The sequence below is a fragment of the Anabrus simplex genome, chromosome 5 (genome assembly GCF_040414725.1).
Source record: "Anabrus simplex isolate iqAnaSimp1 chromosome 5, ASM4041472v1, whole genome shotgun sequence".
Taxonomy (NCBI): domain Eukaryota; kingdom Metazoa; phylum Arthropoda; class Insecta; order Orthoptera; family Tettigoniidae; genus Anabrus; species Anabrus simplex.
Window position 1 is genome coordinate 26,782,889 of NC_090269.1, and position 23,951 is coordinate 26,806,839.

At 38.0% G+C, this 23,951-nt stretch overlaps 1 protein-coding gene across 1 annotated transcript in view; it reads left to right on the top strand.

Moving 5' to 3' along the window:
- The window catches only part of Nulp1 (Nuclear localized protein 1), a 97,298-nt gene that overhangs the window by 37,012 nt on the left and 36,335 nt on the right, over positions 1-23,951 (top strand). Inside the window, exons 5-8 of the mRNA XM_067146811.2 lie at positions 4,091-4,218; positions 4,342-4,535; positions 5,314-5,742; positions 15,101-15,350. Coding sequence (XP_067002912.2) covers positions 4,091-4,218; positions 4,342-4,535; positions 5,314-5,742; positions 15,101-15,350 — 1,001 coding nt within the window. The remainder of the gene's footprint in view (positions 1-4,090; positions 4,219-4,341; positions 4,536-5,313; positions 5,743-15,100; positions 15,351-23,951) is intronic.

Consider the following 23,951-nt stretch of genomic DNA (forward strand, 5'->3'; position numbering starts at 1 on the left):
TTTTCCTTTCTTATTCAAGACGCAGTTTATCCCTTTCTTTGTCACTGTAAAATTCCTCTTCCTGCACTGTTCAATAATAGCAGGATAGCTATAGTTGGCATCGGAAAGGGCCATAATGTATCCTTCCCAATGAGGTTCATTTTCTTTGGCATCGCTTGAGCTTCAAGCTTGTGAACTCTGCACACGCACAAACAAAGGGTGGTTGTAATAATCCCACCCCACGTCACTTGCTTGCGCGTCAAACTGTTACAGTGCAAACTCCAAGTCATTTCCAGAGATCAGAAACAACCTCCGTAGTTCGCAATTTAGTACGTAGCCTGTTGCTGCATTGCAAAGTACGTACAATTTCAAACCGTAGTTATTGGATCTATTCTTCATATAAACCCTAAACCCTGTCTGACCACAGAATGGACATACAGCCTCATCTGTTTTTAGATTCTCATAAGACTGAAAAAACCTGGAAATGCTCTTGAGCACCAAAAAGTTTTTTTTTTTTAATTTAAAAAAAAGGCCGTATGTTATGTAGAGGGTCATGATTAGGTTCTCCCTTCTTGATAAAGATTGCATTGGCATTTTGGTGTAACATAAATAAAATTCCTGAAAACATATCACAACTCAACAATCGATTGGCAAATCCTGTTTGATAAAAGGGATCAATAGACTGAGTTTGAGTAGCCTCACAGCACACACATGCAAAATGGTTTTGAAAAACCAATAAATTTCTTGAAGTTTTACTGCAGACCATTGGTGCCACATGGAAGTTTCCTTCAGTTTGCCCTGATGCAGTTGTCGTACCTGCATAACTGGTTGTTTCTGTCTTTATATTTTTCATCACATCATCACCAAAAAAAATGACAAAACGATCTATTTCATCACTCCCTGCACATAACTGAGCAGATACTGATTGGAAGATGGTAGGTGTTTGCTCATCTGTTTCTGACCCGTCATCATCAGGGTCGGATGCTCTAGCGATGTTTGTGCTACAGGTGAATCCTCAACCTGAATCTTTTCATCTAAAAGAAAAGTATTTCTATAATTTGTACGTGGAGTAAAATAATGCAGCTAGAAACTTGTGTTCAAAAGTAGGTAATAAATAAAAATCTTACCTGAACTATCACTTGATATGTTATCTGGTTCGTAAGCAGGATTTTCTTCACTGTCATCTATTTCTGAACCCACTTCTCCCAATAAAATATCCAAAATATCACTATCATTGAGTTGGCGTGAGGACATGTTTATACCGTAACATAGTTAACAGTGTGACAGATTTGGCGCGTGCAGCACACCACGTACTGAGTGCTTCAGTAGAGATCACGGCAAGGAGAAACAACACTATTTGTCGTTTCATTTTGAACTTCCTGATAACTTTTGCATCTAGTGGACCCTAGATAAACTACTACCTCCAAGCAAGGGACGGAAACCGTATGGGATACGTGCAGCTGCATATAAACACACGAGAGACATATGGGTGCTGTCCACAACCAGGAAAGCAGTGCACCCGTGTCCCGTACAGGCATAGTGTTGGAAGTGTTAACATACCCCAAAGAAAATCCCGAACAGTAAGGTCAGGAGACAGAGGCATCCTGCATTGAGATGTGAAAATGGAACGACATGTATACCACCATAGAGCTGCTACACTGTCTGTCCACTGATCACATGACTTGGTTGCCATACTTCTAGGTGAGTTCCTAGGTCTAGATCTCATTGATGCTGATTTAATCGTCATAAGGTTCTTAAGCACAGATAGTGCTGCCTGTTGTCTTTGGGTTTGAGTCCCACGGGGAAATTCTGTGACGGTCAACTTGCCACAACTGCTGCCCGCCTACAGAACTGTCAAGGATATTTGGTGCTATCTGTGGGGCTTCAGCGACTGGGCTCGAGCAGTGCTTGCACTACATCCAGAAGCAATACAGAGCAAAGTAGTGCCAGTTTGAGAGAGCAGAGGCTCCTTCGCTGCTTCCCACCCCCCACTCTAAACAAATCTCTCTTGAACCACCCACACGTAGAACAGCTCGAGCCATGCCATAGATCAGTTACTAAAAATAGGACCTGGCCTGAACTTAGCTTTGTTGTGTCGCAGGGCTCTCCTGAGGTGGACATGAGCTACTGCTGCAGCTGGGACAAAGTAAGAAATACAGAACATGACTGCGAACCCTAATTGACCATGAAGATTCTTTCCACACGACTCTTGTAATTTAATAAGTTCAACATAATTAGTTCCGTATTGAAACCTCCCTCCCACTACCCCACACCATACCCTCCTCAGTCTTCCTACCCTATCCCGACAGTCCAGGAATCATTTCCAAGAACCACTTTCCACTCAACGAAACCTAAATGACAAATGTACAGCTTAAAATCACGATCAAATACTGTATCTCAAAACTAACTACCCCTCTTCGACAGACTATTATACATCTCCCAGTGACTGCCACTTCTCCCCTACAGCCTGCCACCACCCCTGCCCAAACTTCTGCCACCCCCGCACTTGCCACCATTGAAATAAGATCCGTAAGCACTGGTGAGACTTGCAGAAATTTATTCACGAGACGATAAGAGACAAGATGTATGCACTCCAAAAGACTGCAGACAGCACCATCATTAAAGTAAACAATGATCTCACGAACTTCAGAATCTACAATTTCTTCACCAAAGACTCTATCAGTAAGGCTCTAAAACAAATTGTACAGATAACACTTGACTGCTATATTTACAGATGACACAGCCATCCTCACCAAATCATGCAACCCAAAAAATGTAGTACAAAGAATACAAAAGCACATTACAGGACTCAAATGCTGGTTCAACCAAAACAGAATTGACTTAAACTTACAGAAAATACAAGCAGTTCACTTCGCATGGAGCTCTCAACGGCCATCATGGCACGTACAGCTATTTAACACACACATTCAATGGGCAGACAGACTAAAGTACCTGAGAGTGACACTTGATACCAGGCTTACACTAAAACACACCAAAGATGTAATTAACAAAACAAAGGCTAACATATGACACCTATATCCAGTGACTAACATCAAAGGTACACTCACTACACACAATGTAAAACTAAAATATATGACACTAATAAGACTGGCACTTATTTATGCCACTCCCGCTGTTACATTCATAGCCAAGGACAGGATAGTTGTACTACAGTGAGTACAAAACTGGATGCTACGACTGGCCACTGAGCTACCATTTGGAATGTCTATCATCCAGTTATATGACCTCATTGGCACAGGGTACTTACTGGACCACATGATCAAGTTGACTGAGAAATTCTACCGACAAACAGACCTCACAATAGGACATTATGAACAAGACATGCTAAACTAAAGCCCAATCATATCCTCACCCTGAAGGACTTCCTTCAAATCTCTAATTAAGACAAAAAAAAAAAAAAAAAAAACTAACTCCTGACTGACAAAGATGAATCCACAGCATGCACATGACATGAATCTCAACCACAAGATGACCTCACAGTTTTAAAGTTTTTACACATTTTGCTCCCCTCCCAATCAAAATCAACATGAATTTAAAATACATCACATCTCAATGTCATTCATAAATAAATTTAAAATTTCTTCATTAATGATTCTAACTATACAAAATAGTTAAGCAACATTGGATGTGACAGAAACATGAATGGATGGCTGGACCACTTCTGCCAGATTTAAAAATATAACTGATCATGCTTTCACTTGCAGTAAGTCACCACAGTTATCACCTTCGTAACTAACAACACTACTATATGCAATATGCAGCCATGTAGTGTAGTATTTATAGCCACCTCTTTTGAACTTGCAGTCCTCCCACACAGCACTCGCTCTTGCGAAGAAGACATTTAGTTTGAGGGAATCCCATTCATGTTCCACAACACCATGAGGCAGGTGGCAAAACTGTCATCCTTCAATGGTTCCTGTTTTAAGTTACAAAATTTGTACTGTACACCTTCCAGTCTTGTAGTCTCTCTCATGTCTGATCTGCTGTTATGTGATATAATTATTATCTGTTTAGTACTTGTCCTTTTCTTTCAATCATGGGTAAAAATTGAAATATAACATTGAACCCTACAGAAATATGTTTCTTGCAGGTATATCAATGCGTATGGAAAAAAAGGACTGTGTACAGTACTTCTGCTATGAACACAGTGCCAACTATCAGCAAGTGGAAAAGAAGTTTTTAGAAGCTGTAGACAGTCTTAATCCAGATAATATAGTGGTAAGAATTATTGATACCCGTTACCCATAAGTGAATAAGTTCTTATTCATTAGAGAAACTGGGCAGGTATTATATGTAAAAGCATTACAAATCAATATCTGAATTTGGCTGTTGTTTGTGTAGATGCTTATTAATTCCAATCCATACCATGTGGATGCGTTAATACAACTATCAGATTTGTGCAAAATGAGTGAAGACCTGCAAATGGCAGCAGAGCTCAATGAACGGGCGTTATATTGCCTTGAATGTGCCTTTCATCCACTGTTCAGTATGGCTAAGGGAAATTGTCGTCTAGATTATCGCAGACAGGAAAACAGGTAAGAATGAATATTGAATTTTTGTGAAACTAAAATATGGTTATGTAAAAGTGAAAGGTATGCCATTAGAAGTTGACTTTTTCTCATCCAACTGTAGATGCAAAGACTAGGAATTAAGAGGTTTTTAATTTTTTTAATGTTATGGTATTTAATACTACTACATTTAAGTATTTCATTTAAGTTCAGCTTACACAAAAACTATCTCGTGATATAAACTTTTTGAGATTTTGTTAATCTTTTTTTAGGCTATATTGATCGCATCAAGAAAGTGCTTTCAAAAAATCATTTTCCATTACTTTTATGGCACAGAATGAGAATTGTAAAAAGGATCTCAGATTTAGGAGTGAATATGAATTCATGAATTCACATAAATTATGTATATCTTTCCAGCAGTGGAACTGGCTTCTGACTTCGATGTACAATGAGCATTTGCAAATATAAAGATAGGAACTTTCCACCTAATCAATACATTTATTCTTTATAAAGCACTTAAAACATTCTAATACAGTACCGGTTTTGACCCTTCTAATGGGTCATCTTCAGCTGCTGAAGAACCTATCGTCTTAATAATAACAACTTATAATGGCTAAAACACAGCTTGTCCTAAATATGAATGACTAATGCTAACATTGAGTTGATGTATTATGGAAATAAAATATGTTGCTTAAGGACGAATGTACAAAATATTATGCTGTGTGTGCTTCGCTAATTCTTTTTGTGTGTGTGCATGCACATGTGCGTGTAAAACTTCAGGTACAACCAAATCATTTTGTTTCAGGGCTCTCTTCATTGCCCTCTTCAAGCATTTGACTTTTGTGGGGCAGAGAGCATGTTATCGCACTGCTCTGGAACTATGTAAATTGCTTCTCTCATTGGACTTCGAAGGAGATCCTTTGGCTGTTATATTATGCATAGACTTTTATGCCCTCCGATCTCGAAAATATGCCTGGCTTGTGACTGTAGCTGAGGAATGGGAATCAAGCAAGAACTTATCTCAGCTTCCAAACTTTGCTTTTTCTCATGCGTTAGCCCATTTCCATGTTGTGGGAGGTGGAGAGTTTGGGGAGTTAACTATGGCAGATAAACTTCTACAGAGTGCTCTCATCATGTTCCCAGGAGTGCTTACCCTTCTCTTGGATAAATGTTCTATCCTAATAGATCCTCGGGTTGCAAGTCATGATTTCTTTGGAGTTCGAGCACAAACGAGGTGAGTAACGTCATTAATTTCTTCCTTTTATTTCTGTAAGATATTCTATTTTTATTTTCTTTGTTAATTACACTTGATGTTATAATTCATATTTTTCAGTGAATGTTTATTTCAGTTGTTAAGATGTGAAACATGATTTAGATGAAATATTTTTTTATCTTTTGGCTACTATATATTACTTCATTTTTATCATCCCCTTACTTTCTAGCTGACCCTTATTTCCATTTGTGCCCAGTCTCCTTACTCTCATCTTTCTTAACTGACCTCCTTTGGTCAACTCATGTTCTCTTCTGACACCAATGATATTAGCTTTCTAAGCTCTGTAGAGGCTTTTATTTTCATGCCTTTTATAATTTTTCCGTACCTTTTGCTGATGTCATCCTTCTTTGATGGATCAGACCCCTACCTCTTATTAGAGTAGTGTGATGTGATATGATATGATGTGATATGGTACACTGAAGAAAATGGACATTGCAACACTCAGAAGGAGTGGTGCTACATTGCTGCAATTGAACATGCAGGACGAGTGTTCAGTTGTGATTTGATGATTACACTTTCAGGTCCCTCTGACCGCAAGTTTGGACAACAATCAGTACAGGATGTGCCCACCGCAAGCTGCAGTACTCATCGAGGCATGGAGTCAATAAGGCCCTGGATCGCTTCCTGAGGAGTTGTATCCCATGCTTGCTGCACTGCACGGGTCAGTTGTTCCCGAGTTGTGGGTGGCCGAGGACGGTTGGCTAGTTGTCGACCCATCATGTCCCACACATGCTCAATAGGACTGAGGTCCAGGGATTTGGCGGGCCATTCTAAGGTTGTGATGTCGTGGAGAGCTTCTCTGGAGATGCGTCCAGTGTGAACCCGGGCATTGTCCTGCTGAAACATCCTATTAGCAACGTTCGCCATCATAGGTACAACCACTGGATTGAGTACCCTATCAACGTACTGTCGAGCAGTCATAGTGCCCTCAACAAGCACTAATTGTGATTTCACATTAAAGTCAATAGCTCCCCAGACCATAATGCTTGGTGTTGGCCCTGTGTGCCTCTCGACAATAAGATCTGGGCGGCCCCTCTCCCCGGTACGTCGGCGCACACGATTCTGACGATCACTGCGGGCAAGACAGAAGCGCGATTCATCACTAAAGACGTCCCTATGCCATATGTCGACCCACGTCGATCTTTCTCGACACCAGGCCAGCCTTACAAGTCGCTGTTGTGGGGTCAATGGAACACCTGCAGGGACACAGGCTCATAAGCCAGCTGCACGCAGGCGATTACCAACTGTTTGTTGTGTAACGTGGGGTGCCACAGCTGCTCGAATTTGCACTGCTGTTGCATGGGGTTCCATCCGGGCCATCCGAATGATGCAGCGATCCTCTCTCACAGTTGTCTGTCGCGCTGGGCTTGTGCCAGGTCTACGAGTGTGGGTACCTTCATTTGGCCACTGCTGCCATACACGTTGTACCGTAGATGCCTGTCGGCCAATACGTGCAGCGACAGTCCTTAGCGATAATCCAGCCTCACACAGCCCAATTATCGGAGCCCTCTCAAACAGCGACAGTTGTTGATAGCGTGCTCTTCTCTGTTGTCAAGGCATGTTTGACGGGGAACTCCTTTACTGCACAGACTGCAAGTCAACTACGCTACACCAGAGTCCATATTCTGGAGTTGATTCCTCCGTAACCAATCACGTGGGGAGACCTGTAGGAACAATCCAATGGGTCTGAAACTTTGATCGTTTACTTACCTACATGGCATCGTTCCATATCTTGAAAATCAACACAAACAACCAATGCCTTCATGGTGTTGCAATTTCCATTTTCTTAAGTGTATTGCCATCACCAGAATTGTCTATATTCTGCTCTAAATAATATTTTTTAAGTTTCATTTTTCATCATTTTCAGCTGTGTGGTTCACTTATGTGTTCATCCCTATCTGACTTCATTTAATTTTTTAACACCAGCACAATTTAGTAAGTGAATGTAATCATTGCTGATTCTTGTAAGAACGATGAGCAAGATCTCTGTAGTTGTTTCCAGAATTATTTCCTGTTGAGTTTCTTAAGGTCAGCTAGGTTATTTTTAACTCGTAGAGTGGGGCGCGCGTCATGTGAAGCACGGTAAGTTTTTATTTTTTATCTCCGTTACGAAATAAGCTGTAGGTTTGAAACTTTCTCCATATGTTCCGAGATGTGCTGCCATCTGACAGAAATTTTTTCACCTTCGTGTATCTAAGCAGTTCTCGTCTGGGAATCCCCTTGTTTTCTGCTACATAGCTGCGTAGCACAAGAACAACCTATGTGGCGCTTGGCGAGAAGCTCAAGTCAGTGTGGCACGTGGAGCGTAGTGTTGCGTGTCTCGGCGTGAATGTTGTCCGCTCTCATAAGTTGTTTTGTTGGTACAGTGAAACCTCGATTCTCCGTTTTTGGAGGGATCTGGGGATAAAAACGTACGATACGGGAAATCGGAAAATCCGGGAACGAATTAAAACCGTCAACAGTTTGACTGTACTTCACAGTAATGAAATATATATATATATATATATATCATTTTATTTGTACAAAAACGCCTGCATTAAATACATTAGTTTAAAAACTTTATATTTTAAATTCAGTTTTACCGAGAAACTTCGTCACGTTCCCGTGAAAACGTCTTTCAGGCCAGCAACTTTCATCAGTCAAGCTCATCGAAAAATATTCTACTAAATAAGTTATCAGAATTATATTGGATATCTAAGGAATTTAAAAACACATCTGAGACTCCAGTTTCACTATTGCTGCAAGGAGAGTGTATCGGAGTTATTATGCCGATCGGGAAAACATTATAATACAGTCACTTAAAACGTCTACGGTAGCTACCTCTGTTTGTTTCACCTTGATTAAATCTAACTGGAACAGGTACAGTTATTTACAGTAATCGTTATCTGATGACAGTCTCATGTAAATTAGAAGACTTTGTTTTAATAACCTAAAAAAGAACAATGTAACTTATTTATCAGTAAAGGTTTTCGTGCTGTATTACGAACTTACGGCGCGAAATTTAACTTCGAGTTCACCCATGTTTTAGGCCTCGGTACTTTCCATTAATGATTTTTTTTTTTACCGATAAACAGGCGAGAAATGTGGCTTGCATGATAGGCATAATTACTGGTGCAGTTCACATGAACATACCTGTGGTATTATAGCTAGGAAAGATAGCTGAAAACACGTAAATAAGCATAGGTTGTAACACGTCCAGTCACATAGTCAAGTAAGCTAATCACAACGCACAAATACAAAAATGATACCAAAATACATTAAATCCCAGAAGATGTAATGAAACACTCTCGCACTCACAAAAATAAAGTGTCACATCGCATACATATAGGTTACGTAATGCACACACAACACTTAAATTGTCATTTCTTCAGTCACAGAATACAGTAGTCACTTTGTAGTGAAAAACTCTTTAATCGTCAGTTGTTTTTTGTTTTGTCATGCCTTAACACGGTACAGTGCTCCCTCAATATTTAAAACGTTCTGTAGTTCGCTGCTGTCTGTGTCATACGCAGTAATATAGTCGCGAATTTTGTCAAAGGCGGCTAATGCTTCTGCAAACGTTGGCAGGGGTTCAATTTCGTCTTTGTCTTCCCCCTCGCTCGCGATCTCATGCACGGCGCTTGCACTGGCTGTGGCAGTAGCATCATCACACAGCTGTTCTATGCTCTTTACACCACAAGTGGCGAGCTCACTATCGACTGTAGCGTACGTCTCGAAGTTAACATCTCTCGGCGCGAGCTTCTCCCAGTCCTCACTGAAAAGTTGTTCTTCGCTGCAGGTGTTGGTGTCGTTCGTGTCTCTGCTTTCGCCAAAGCCACATTTATGAAAACAATTTTGAATGGTGGAGGGCGAAACGTGGAACCATGCTGACACAACAAAGTGGATTGCCTGTAGAATACTGAACTTCGTCTTCACTTCTTTCCCGGCGTCCAACATACACACAGCCCTTTCCACCAGCTGCTTGCGGTAATACCCTTTAAAGCACTTTATCACCCCCGCATCCAGAGGCTGAAGGACACTGGTACAGTTCGGGGGATAGAAAATAACTTTCACATTTCGTAAGAAAGAAAGTTCCTGCGGGTGGGCGGCACAGTTATCTACAAACAAAACTATTTTTCTCGCTTGAGCACCCATAGAAGCATCCAGTCCGTGAAGAAAATCCAAAAAATGTCTGTGGTCATCCAAGCTTAACCGTTCGCGTAGTATCGCACTGGTAACTTCTTCACGTTCTTAAAGCATCTCGGTTTTGCTGCTTTGCCTATAACGATAGCGATACGTTTGTCTGACCCGTTACTGTTACAGCACAGCAAAACAGTTATGCGGTCCTTCGCATTTTTGCCTCCATGACAAGATTCTCCTTTAAGAGCCAGCGTGCGATCCGGTAAACAGTTTAAAAATAGGCCGGTTTCATCCACGTTATAGATGTTCTTCGGTTCGTATCCTTCAAGCAGCTCTGGGAGATTTTTCCCCCAGTCTTCCACAGCCGAACCGTCAACTGCAGCACTCTCGCCGGCGAGCTTTTTATACACCAGCCCGTGACGCTCCTTAAACCGGGAAATCCATCCATTCGAAGCAGAAAAATTGTTGATACCCATTCTTGCAGCGATGCTTCGAGCTTTTACGCGCAAAATGTTACCATCCACAGGAATTCTCGACGCCCGAGCTTGCTGATACCAAGAAAAGAGAACTGCTTCCATTTTAGAATATCTCGATTCCTTCCCCGTTTTTCTATTCTTTGCGGAGGATCCACATTTTTTTACTTGTTCACGTATCTCTTGTTTTTTCCCTATTATTGTATTCAGTGTCGAAGCAGATAAGCCTAAACGTTTCGCGATGTCAACTTTTTTTTCTGTTGGATTTCTTTCAACTTCCTCTATAATCTGAAGTTTTTCTTGCAGGGTTTTCACATGCTTTACAGGTCGCGCCATTTCAGTACTGTACTGTGTAAGCAAACCGAAACTCGACTGCGTAAATTGTTGGTTTTCACCAGCTAGTAACACAGCCAACTGAAGGAAACATTCAACAGAAAGCTCTTAACAAAGCGCAAGTTGGCGGAGGCCTTCATTGTTAGCCTGGTACAGAATGTTCCGTAAGTATGATCGCACAAGATATCCGACGAAATTAAAATACGCTAGACTCGCAAATTCGATTCCTGCCGTCCATTCTCGAAATCTTGAAAAACGCTTGATCGAGGATTTAGTGTTGATGGGACTGAAATTTCTGGACGGTTGATGCGGGAAATCGTTTTTTCGAGGAACGGATAACGCGGGTTTTTTAATACAGGTTTTAAATGGGATGCTCGCGGGACCACGTAATTTGAACGAATATTACGGGAAAACGTAGTTTCGGGGAACGGATAATCGAGGTTTCACTGTATATAAATTTATCTTGTGATTTATTGTTTTAATTCTGCATGTAGCGTTTCCTACTTATGAACATGTCCAAAAGAATTATAGATCTTCCGAGTGATGATATACGGGATATTCTCAAACTCGGTGAGGAAGATAGTTGCAGTGATTTTAGTTTAGATAGTAATGGTGAAACTATTCCTCTATTAGATGCTCCATGCACGAGTGCTTCCGTCGGAGTAGGTCTGCTGCCTAGAGGCCGTGGACAGGTGTCGAGTTCAAGCTCTGATGAGAGTAGCGAGTCAGAAAGTGAGAGTGATTTGCCTCCTACTCCATCTAGTGACTGGGATGTAAGGGGATGTAGGAGATCTTGATTTCCAGCTACATACCAAAGTGGAATTCAGGGCGAACTTTTAAATTTAAAATAACCGGACGAAATATATGAGCATCTCATTGATGATGAACTGTGCGAACTTATTTCAGAGCAAACTAATCTGTACGCTTCAGCAGTCAATACAAGCTAGTATAGGAACAGATAAAATGAAAAGAAGAAGCAGGGAGGGGGATTGGGTTCCTACTAACAAGGAAGAAATAAAACTTATTTGGGATACTTTTTCTTCGGGGTATAATTCAAAAGCCGAAGCTCATTATTTTTCACGTAATAGATTGTTTGCTACGCCCGTGTTTTACGAGACCATGTCCGAGAAACGTTTTTTTCCTTCTCCTGAAATTTTTACATTTCTAAGATAATGAGGCTTACGATTGGCAAGTATCCCCAAAACTCTACAAAGTGAAGCCAGTTTTAGACATTCTTGTATAAAAATTTAAAATTTCCTATTTGCCAGATGATCGTCTATCGATTGACGAAAGTTTACTCTTTTGGAAAGGTCGCTTGGGGTGAAAAATGTACATTCCGAAGAAGAAAGCTTGCTTCGGTATGGAATCTTTCAAATTATGTGAGGCTAAAACAGGATATGTGTGGAATATCCTGTGGTACACAGGCAAGGGAACTGAGCTAGTAAATGAGGTTTGTGGGGTAGATATTTCTCAGTATACCAAGCCCTCGAAAGTTGTGTTTGCTCTTCTAAATAAAGGATACCTCATAGCTCTAGATAATTATTACAGTAGCCCGGAACTCTTTGATCAGCTCAATGAGTTTCAGACAGACGCTGTCGGTACTGTAAAATCTAACAGAAAAAATCTTCCGAAGGACGTCATGGGAAAAAAGTTGAAAAAAGGGGAGGTGGCTTTTGCCTATAAAAACAAACTCATGGCCTTGAAGTGGAAAGACAAGAGAGACGTCTGCATGCTGAGTAGTATTCATGACGCCGAAATGCGCACTATTCTAAACAAGAAAGGAGAAACCAAAGAGAAGCCGGTCGTATGTATCGAGTACAATGACTCAATGGGAGGGGTGGACTTATCGGACCAATGTATCGTACCATACAGTACGGCGAGAAAAAAAAAAATGAAGAAATATTACCACAAGATTTTTAGACACCTACTGGACATAACAGTGTTTAATGCTTTTGTGATATACAAGAAACACGGCGGTAAATTCACACAGCTGGAGTTTCGTATTCAAATTGTGCAGAAACCATTTCAGAAGTATGCGAACGCTACTCCTAACGCAGCCTTGCCAATTCGATCAGTGAGACCCGCACCCGTTGACTTGTCAACTCGATTCTCGGGAAGGCATTTTCCAGACTTCATTCCAGCCTCAAAATCAAGACTGCACGCAAATAAGAGATGCGTTGTTTGTGTGGCGCAAGGCCAGCGGCCTGGTACTCAGTATTGTTGTGTAGTATGCAATGTCGCTTTGTGCCCCTCTCCTTGCTTCAGGCTATGCCATACAGCTGAAGTATGATCATTGCACATATGCCAGCGAGTTTCAGGTTCCATGCTCGGGGAATTTGAGAAGCTTGTAGTCTGCACTCGGTGACCGCTGTACAGTCTGTGTGCCGGCGACTATCAGTGACCATCCTGAAATAGTTTTTTCAATTTTTTCTTCAGTAATTTGTTATAGTTATTGAGTGTAAATAATTAGTGTAAATAGTGTTGAACAGTGTAGTATAATTTTATGTACTGTGGTGACAAAATTGTGACGAATAAACTCGTGGATTACTTGCTGCCCTCTACAATAGCAAGTTATAGGCCTACATGGTGAGTACAATTTTCTATTTTATTTCAGGAAAACATGATATTTGAGTGAATGTGTCTGTATTATGTGGAGTATTTGATAATTTTTCATTTGTGTGTTACACATTTCAAAGATGAATTAATATAAGCAACACAAATAATACTCTGAATGGGAGTAGGCCTAGATATGAAATGGCACATATGCAATTTTTGCACTGAAACTGGATGAATTGAAAAATCGTTTTAATTGTAAATAATAACGCAATTTACACTGCAATGTATAATTTTATGCTAAGTTTAACATAATATAATATTTAAGCGTGTATAGGTTGGCAAAAACGATTTATTTTTTAAATAAAAATTTTACTGAAAATGATTCCCCACTATGCAGGAATTTCTCGTATATGACCTCCCCACTTAACGGGTTAACCAATCCTTATACTTTTATTGTTCCTAATGTTGGGTTGTCCTTCAATTTTGCTTGATAGTTGCCCTTCCTTTCATCAGCCATACCCGTAAATTTTAAACTTAGGCCAAACCTCCAAGCCTCATCAAATTTTGTTTGTGAACATTGATTTTTAATAATTCTGGCAAATTAATTGCTAGTATATCATAATAATCAGTTTGTAAATTTGAAGGTGATCTCTCTTTTTGAATTGAGATGGTGAACAGTGTTCAAATCTTTCTTCCCTTTCTTATTGCCCCTTTTTGAAATTTGGCAGTCTTCAAATTTCCATGCATGAAACATTTTCTTCAAGGGCAGTTCCTGAGAATGTTGTTATGCTAACTGTGTGGCACTCCTAACATTTGCTGGCCATCGGACTGGACTGCAGTTATCTTGGCAGGCCAAGGCCCTTAATGGGCTGTATGGCCATGGTTTTTTAATTAATTTATTTATTTATTTATACCGTTGCACTTTTGTAGCGCTTGCATTTCAATCACCTCTCTTTGTTACAAAATGAGATATTTAAATGTTCAACATTGAAGGGTTAACTGAAGACATGAAATGTGTTTCAGAGTGAGAAGTATTTTAAAGATTAAATTGTTTTAAAAAATAATCATAATTAGAATTGTTTTAAAAAATTGTCACTATAGTCATTTAGGGGCTTCCTGGGCTGGGGCCATAAATGCATGCTCGGTTCGCCCGGAAGGGTGTGGGTTCAGTTCCCTGTGAGGAAGTAAAAATAATCTGTACGAAACAAGGTTTCCACTTCAGGAAAAGCACATGGCCCTGAGGTTCATTCAGCCTACACCAAAAGTTGGTACCTTTACCTTCCACTCCTCCAAGGGTCTTCATGGCCTATAAGAAGGTAACTTTGCTTCGTCTTTTTTAAAATATTCATTTAGTCCAATCTTCCTTTTTCTGATAGTCAGAGGACTTAAGAAAGCAAGGTGTTTGAAAATGTATTGTATAATTTGAAACATATCTGTAGTACTTATTTAGAAATTATTTTGTTTTAACACCAGGAGAGAGAAGATTTAAAATGTAACTTGTTAGTGTTTTCATGTTTCTCTGCTTCATAATTATTCTGTGTGCTATTTTCTCTTGGAATATCCCTTGAGGTGATTTGTGTTTGTGTTTTATTTCCCTCGAGTTGAATGTATGGGCTTGTGATGCGCCATCTTGTGTTGAACAAGCTCCGGGTTGCAGTCTGAAAACAGTTCCTTGCATGAAATCAGTAAGTGATTTTGTGCTTTCTTTTCCTTCCTTGCCAGGTCTTACCCATTGTCCATTCCTCAAGGGTTTTCTTTGGATTGGACCCGTGGACAATTTCTCCTCATTGTGTACTACTACATAATTGGCATATAAGTCATGCACATTTGATTTGCAGTCAGAGCCCTGCTCTCTCGCAACTTGTGCAACTCTATGTGTGTCGAACATACCATGAATGGAAAGATCCTGATGTTTTGCCATGGTTAGAAAGAAACGTGCACAGAGTGCTGGATCGTGTTGATTCTGGAGAAAGATATATCAAAGACTGTGAAGAGAAACGCCGGAAGAGATATCAAGCAACTCCTCGGAATGTATTACGACACATAATTCTCTCCGACATCAAGGAAGTCACTGGAACAATTCCAAGTGTAAGTAGAATGTAATTATATACATAATGTTTATTACCCTTCAAAGCAGTTGGTCTAATTTTTCAATATGCTTTATGTTTATGCAGTAAGTAGTCAAGTTTAAATTTTCACAATAATAAAAAGAAGGAGCCTATTTATTACATGAAAAGAATATCTTGAATGGCTGTAACATTTTGTAAGAAAGAAAGATTATTCTCTACACGGACAGTTTAGGTGAAGTGAATTTTTATTATAATGAGCATTTTCATCCTTGGAAATTTCAAAATTTACCTGACATATAAAGTGATTGCTCAGTAATGACTTGAGGCTAGAGAGATCCATTAAAACTGCAATTAATGAAATATAAAGTTACAAAAATAAACTAAACAAACAAAAATTTAACCTTTCTAAACAAAAATGAATTGCACATGAACACAAATGTGCACAAAATTCCCATAAGATAGAAGTCCTGGCCCAATTGCCATTTTTACCATTTAGAAATTGGATATTAGAAAAAAATTGTACTGGTTGTTTGTCCCACTAACTACTTTTCCAGGTTTTGGAGATGTCGATTTGTCAGAATTCTGTCCTGCGGGAGTTATTCTATGTGCCAGTAAAGCTACTGACATGAGTCCGATATATTTGAGCCTCTTCAAATACCATCGGACTGAGCTAGGATTGAACCTGCCAAGTTACACTCAGAAAGTCAGTGGTTCAAGTCCTAAGGACATTCATTTTCAATATATTTATATTTTGAAGTGACTGATTTTGAGGGACTATCGACTTAAGTCATTTCTTAATTTCGTAAACAATTGTTTATAATATTTTTCGTCTTTGTCATCATGGGATTAGTTGCCAGCTTGATTTCTGACTAGTTCTCTCGTACTTGGAATAGAAAGCCATAGAAATCCTTCTCAGCCAACAAACAAAACAAAAAGCAGTTTTTTATTTATTTATTTAATTTTACACCCACATTGGAGCACTGAAATCAATCTATATAAAGTCAAGTCTTATGAATATTGGTTACAAATTTGGTTGATTTTTTCTTCTTTTGTTCCCAGAAATGTTTCATTCTCGCTGACCTGGCTGCCCGTTCTTTGTCAGTTATGTTGTACTGTTTGCGTGTATAGGTCTTCAGTTTAAGTCTCGCATCGTTATTTCTCAGGATCCTCTTCTCTTCTCTGTTTTCAATTTGTTGAATTGCCAAGTCTAATTCATTTAAATCTTCTTGGACTTTTTGAACCAGTGATTTATAGTTTTACTTTTTCAAAAGTAGTTGAATAAATGTTTGAGTATCCTAGTCTCTAGTAGTCGTGATATGTGACAGAAAAAAGCAACTCTTCTTTTCCGCATTGTATCTATTATAGACTCAGTCTCTCTTCTGTGTATCATAAAAGTTGGTTTTAACAATAAAAATGGGTAATCGTATGATATCGCTCTGTGTCTGTAATATTAAACCAATGTAATATCATTGGTCATTTCTATCAGATGTAAACTCACTGAAGAACAATATAATTTCATTGGGTAGTAATATCATTGGTCATTTCTATCAGATGTAAACTCACTGAAGAACAATATAATTTCATTGGGTAGTAATCGCCATTGTCCATCTACTTGGTGTTTTTTGTTCAGAATTGTTCTAATTATTCGTCTATCTATTTTCTGTAATTTATCTGTAGTTGATTTCGTATTCAAATTGAATAAGGTTTCACTAGCATAGGTTGCTTCAGCCTTAATAACGGAGTTGTAGTGTTTAAATTTTGCATTTATCGAGAGAGATTTCTTCTTGTAGATTGGCCAAGTAATGTGTCGTGCTTGTTTTAATTTTATTTAAAATTTGCTTGATTTATTGCTTGCTGTTAAACATACACATTTGGAATGTTGTAACATTTTGAAACTATGGTAAATCTGAATTATTCTTTGTTGAAAGATCAATCACATGAAACTCTTCTGTGTATCATAAAAGTTGGTTTTAACAATGATAATGGGTAAATTGTATGATATCACTCTGTGTCTGTAATATTAAACCAATGTAATATCATTGGTCATTTCTATCAGGTGTAAACTCACTGAAGAAAAATATAATTTTTTAAGGATTGGGTTTTAAAAGCTGTAAGGAGCAAGCTTATTTATGAAATAGTTTTTAAATTATTAAGATTTATAAACTCCCATTAAATTCCATAAAAGTCTCTTAAAAACAGCAGTAATTATGATCACATAATCATCACCATCAATACTAAATTAATGCAGGCCTGTAAAACTAATTGTTTATATTGCAGTATAAGTTTGAACAATGTCCTAAAGAGTTTTGGTGTGCTGAATTGAAATCTGCTTAACCAATTTCCAATTTAGGATTTTCTTCTCTTATTCTATGAAAATTACCAGACACTGCTAAAGTAGGGATTCTTGAACGATACAGATAGGCCACTTAAAATATATTTTGTAAGCTGAGACTACATTGGTATTAGCCTAGTCTGTTTTTACCTCCACTTTGTTCACTTATCTGAAGTTCAAGGTGGTTCTTCTTCTTCTTGTGTTCCAGCCTTCTAAGGACCACGTTACAATTTCAATTCTTCCTCTTTAGTTCTTTCCTTTTCTTCCAGTATTCTTTCATTGTTTCACTGTGCTTCTTTTTCCTGTCTTCAGTCCACTTTGTGCCTGTTTTCTTTTCCTTCCCCACTTGGAATCCTTCCATTTGTAAGACTTTCTTCCTAAAAATCTTTCTTTCCAATAATTCTTCTTCTCATATGTTGTTCCTTTCCAGGTCTTTCTTGACTTTTTGAATCCAGTTGTTAGTTGATTTATTTTCCCAAAGTTACTTGAATATTCGTTTAGTTAGTCTATTGTCAACCATTCTGTAAATGTGTCCAAGAAATAGCAATCTCCTTTTTCTTATTGTTTCTGATATGTTTGCCATGTTGTGGTAAATTTCATTGTTACTTCTTAATTTCCAAAACTCTGCAATTCTTAGAGGACCTAATATTTTCCTTATAATTCTTCTTTCTGATATTTCTAATTTATCGAGCTTGTAGTTCAGTGCTAGACATTCGCTGGCATAAAGGCATTCTGGTTTCACTATTGTGTTGTAGTGCTTTATTTTAAGTTTTCTTGATAAGCACTTTTTGTTATAAGTATTCTTAGTTATACCGTAAGCTCTTTCCATCTTTTGTATCCTCTCCTCTATAGCAGATTTTTCTAAACCATTTTCTTGAATTGTCTCACCCAAATATTTGAATTTCTTTGCCTTTTCTATTTGACCAATATCCGTTACTAAAAACTTTGGGGCACTTTTTATATTTGTCAAAAATTTTGTTTTCTTGGCAGAGATTCTCAAGCCTGTCATGTTGGCTGTCTTTTCAAGGAGATTGACTTGCATTGCTGCATCTGTAAGGCTTTCTGAAAGTATGGCAAAGTCATCTGCAAATGCTAGGCAATTTATTGCAACACCTTTGTTCTTCTTCCCTAGCATGAGTGGCAATATTTTGGATTCTTTCAGTTTTTCATTCCAAATTCTTACAATTTTCTCCATGACACAATTGAAAAGGAGTGGAGATAGACCATCGCCCTGCCTGACACCTGTTTTTATTTTGAAAGGTCGAGATATTTCACCCATAAATTTTACTTTCGAGTGTCTGTAAGTGTTTCACGAATTAGGTTTGCCAATTTAGTTTTAACTCCAAATTCCTGGATTACTTTATCTAGGGTTTCCCTATCAACAGAGTCAAAAGGTTTTTTAAAGTCAATAAATGTTACAACTATGTCTTTGGAGTTTATTAATCTGTGTCGAATTATAGATTTCAGGTAGAAAATCTGTTCAGAGCAAGATCTTCCGTCTCTAGATCAACCTTGATATTCACCCAATTGACTGTCCAGCGTCGATTTTACTCTGTTTAGTAGTATTGTTGAAAATATCTTGTAAGCAACTGGCAAGAGAGATATACCTCTGTAGTTGTTGACATTTGCTTGTTACCCTTCTTGTGTAATGGGTGTATTAGAGCCACTTTCCAATCCTCTGGGATCTTTTCTGTTTCCCAAATTTCTTCAAAGATTATTTGTAGATCTTCTATAATTTTTGGTTCAGCCCGTTTTAAAAGTTCAGCTGTTATGGAGTCGTCCCCACTTGCTTTGTTATTTTAAGAATGTTTAATGCTTCCTTAATTTCTTCCACTGTTGGAGGTGAATCAGTTTCTAGATTTTCGTGAATTTCTGAATATTCTAATTTATGATTTGGCTCAGGGCAGTTCAGCAGTTGTTCGAAGTGTTTTGCAAGAATCTCACAGTTCTCGGCATTGTTAAGGCCAATATTACCATTTGCATCTCTGAAGCAAATACTCCGGGATTGATAACCTTTCAGGTTATTCTTAAAGGTCAGATAGAAATTTCAGGAGTTATTTCTTACAGAATTATTCTCAATTTCTACTAGCTGTGATTTTTCAAAAGATCTTTTAACCTGCCTTATTATTCTTGTTGTTTCTTTTCTTTGTTGTTTAAATAGCTCATAGTGTTCATTCTTTCCGGAACATTTCCATTTTTTCCACTTTTTCGTTCTTTCCATAAGTGCTTCCTCACATACGTTATTCCACCATATTTTCTTTTTAGTTTTAACTGATCCAAATACTTTCTTCGCTGCACTATTAATCTGTTTAGATAATTCTGACCATTTGCCATGCTGAGTTATTTTAATTTCTTCCTGAAAGTTTTCTATAGTTGCTTGTGTAATTTTGAGCCTATCTAAATTGTATTTCATTAATTTTCTCGACCTTCTTTGATTCCTGCGAGGTAGAAGCTTTAGCTTAATTTTAGAGAGGTATGATCGGAGTCAAACTCCCCACTTCTTATTACTTTAACATTCATAATTTCCTTAATACTTTTTTGAGAAATAGCTACATGGTCCAATTGAAACTCACCTAACATCGGGTTTGGGGACACCCATGTTTTAACCTTTCTTGGAAGTTTCTTAAAGAAGGTCGACATTAATTTTAGGTGAAAGGATTTACAGAGATTAATTAGTCTCATGCCATTTTTGTTTGTTCTTTTGTGTGCCGGATATGCCCCCATTGTTTTGCTGAAAACTTTTTCTTTGCCTATCTGTGCATTAAAATCACCTAGTAGAATAATAACATTTGATTTTGGAATTTTTGGCATTTCATCATCTAGAAGACTCCAGAATTCTTCAGTTTTACTTGGGTTCTTGCTATTATCTTCATTTATTGGTGCATGACAGTTAACAAATGTATACTTTTTGTTCTTGCATTTAAGTGTGAGAAGAGATAACCTTTCTAAACTAGATTTGAATTCCATAACATTATCAACTATTGCTTTATGGACATAAAAGGTGGTACCTAGTAGTGGCATTCCTTTCATAATTTTGATTGCTGGTTTACCTTTAAAGATTCTATAATTTTTGGTTTCTGTTACATTCTCATCCATAAACCGTCTCTCTTGAGCTGCTAAGATCTGGATTTCATGTCTATCTAAGAAAATTTCTAGTTCTTTCTGTTTGCTGGTTTTTAGCAAGGAATTTACATTAAGAGTGCCTGCAAAGAATTTCCTCTTAAATTTAAGTCTGAAAGGATTCCAAGGATGCTCCGACTCACCCTTATTGCAGATGTTGGGACTCCCCAGAACCCTAGGTCCCGATGCATTGCATAATGCAATGGTGGATTTCTCTTCCGAGCTACCACCTGGGGTAGTGCTTTCATTCAGCAGACTTTCCATTCTGCAATTGAAATTGTACATTGTACAAGGTAGGAAATTAATTCCAAGGTAAGAACGGATTGTTAGTCCGAAATTATTTTTTTATTCGTGCTTTATTCCACTAGGTTCTTCCACTCTCTCTGCCGTTGGGACATTAAATTCCTCATCCGCCTTCAATGTAGCATCCTGTAAAAGCTGTCAATCTGTGGTCTGTTGGGTCCTTGCACAGCAAAGGGAGTTAATTTTTAATTCCTTTTTTGTAAAGTTATGGTTGCTAAAGCCACATTGATCCAAAGCCCTGACAGGCTGTTTCAGTATCTTTAGTTTGATGTAAAAGAGGTGGTGAAGCAAACTTCAGCGAAACTTAATGAGGAATTTAAAAAAAAAGAAATGTTCAAACCCAGGACCTTTGAAACAAAGGCCACAGTGCTGATCAATCAAGGAGCTGGACAAGACGATGATTTGGACGTGTTAAAAAAAAAAATCCCAAGAAAATAGCAAAAAGATATGACTGGTGAGTGATGTAGAGTATGGAAGACCTAATGAAAAACAAAGCTGGAGATGACGAATGAATTGAAACCATGAGGCAAACAAAGGGAGAAGTGGATGATTATTTGAAAGAATATGATTTATGTCAATCAACAAAGATGGAAGAGAATTACAAACCACACTTGAGCAATGGGAGATGGTTCTAAGTGACGGTGATGTATGAAATTTCATAACTTGTTCAGCATTATAGGACTGGCATGAAAGGTATTTAGAATTATTTTTGTTTCATTGTATTGAAATATGTTGCATAAAAACATCAGGAGAAGTTTACAGGTACAGTAATAAACCAAAGGCTATATGCTGTACCCACATTAAGAAGATATGACTCTTGAAATGATAGATATATTTTAAATTCACTAGTGTACATGCCCGTTCAATCAAAGAACTCATCCATAGTTTCTAACAGCCAACAGTAATTTTACCTAGAGCTGCAATTCAGATATACCAGTGGAGGGTACAAAGGATTGAACCATTTGGGTTGAGCACATCAGATGATGAAGCATTCTCAAAACTCTGCAGATCCTCTTATCAGTTTGTGCATGAATGTTGTGTTATTTCATGCTGAAGCATAAATATGTCACTTATTTGCTTTAATTTCATAATTCCTTTGGGGGTTATTTAAGTTCTTAATGATGTCTTAATTTAATTTGTGATATCAATATTGACTTTCTTCATGACCATTTTCAACAAATTTAATGGCTGTCATTATTGATCCATGTTTGATGATAGTGGGTATAATATTAGAAAGTATCTTACAGGGGAAACTGCAGATAATATATAATGCTTAAGTTATAACTATTCAACCGATCTGTGGAAGGGAATGTTATAGGATTCAAAATATTTCCCAAGTATTCAAGTCATTGCAACTCAAACTAATATTTTTAAAAACTCGTATGTAAATCTGATTATCGAATCTGGTTCTAGGATATGCCATTCACATTAGACAATCTGGCCCTCTCCATAAAATCTGCTGCCATTTGTTCATGAATTATACTAGAAAAGAATGACACTATATTTATTCTACATATGTGAATTCTACACTCTGTAAATTAGTTTCTATCATTAGTAAGACACTTACTTTTATAGGGCTCTATAGAAGATTTCAAATCAAAATCAAATCAAAATCTCTTTATTTGCAAATGAGGTGTCTACCTCGGTGGCAAATGGTACACTAAAATACATTATTGTCAAGCACTAAATATTAAATTAACAAGAGAAGAAAATTTTTCCTATAATACAATATTATACAATTTACGCTAACAATGTTTTCTATTAAACACACAGCTCATCCTTAATAAATTTACATTGTTTACAAAATTCTAATTATAATATCTCCTGTACTATTTACAAATATAGTCAACTGATATACAGTATGTGGAATTGCTTCAAATGATACTATAAAACTGGTATAACATTAATATTTACATTGCATTTATTTATTTACTATTTTTTTTTTTTTACCCGTTCTGGATCCTAAGTAGCATAACGACCTGCTGCGTCTTAACCAGAGCCCCTTTTGCTACCACTTTTCAGAGTTCCTGAAGGGCCTTCACAGCTACCGTAGCGGTCCCAGGGCCCTCGAAGTCCCCACTGTACTTCACCCCTACAGGCAGTCCCCTACTTGGGCTGTCCAAACTCCTTAGACCAGGGGATGGAATTAATTTAATCACACACATTTATTATTTACAATATCCTGCACTGCTCGAATGCCCTCTAACACTTCATTTATTTTCTCTGTTGCTGTTTATTCTCTTCTTGAATATCTGTACAGATTTTGGAAAAGGATCAAACACTACCCCTGGTAAACTGTTCCACTCCTTCACACCCTTCCCAATGAATGAAAATTTACCCCAATCGCTTCTGCTAAAATTCCTTCTAATTTTATATTTGTGGTCAGTCCTGCCGATATAATTATTTTCCAACTGAAGCCTCTCACGGATATCTCCCCATGCTTCTTCTCCTGTATAGGCTCTATATAATCCTGTAAGTCTAGTTTTCTCCCTTCTCTTACTTAAAGTTTCCCACCCAAGTTCCTTTAACATTTCTGATACACTACTCTTTCTCCTGAAATCCCCTGTTACAAATCTTGCTGCTTTCCTCTGCACACTATCTATTTCTTTTATTAGGTATTCTTGGTGAGGATCCCAAACACTGTTTGCATATTCCAATAATGGGCGAACCATGCTCAAGTAACTTTTTTCTTTTAATTCTTTGTTGCATCCTTTAAGTAGCCTCATTATGACATGTAATGATCTGTATGCTTTCCCAACAATGTCATCAATATGACCCTTCCAGTGCAAATTATTTTCAAATCTCACACCTAAGTATTTGCACTTGCCATCTTTTGGGATAACTACCTCATCCAAAGTATATTCA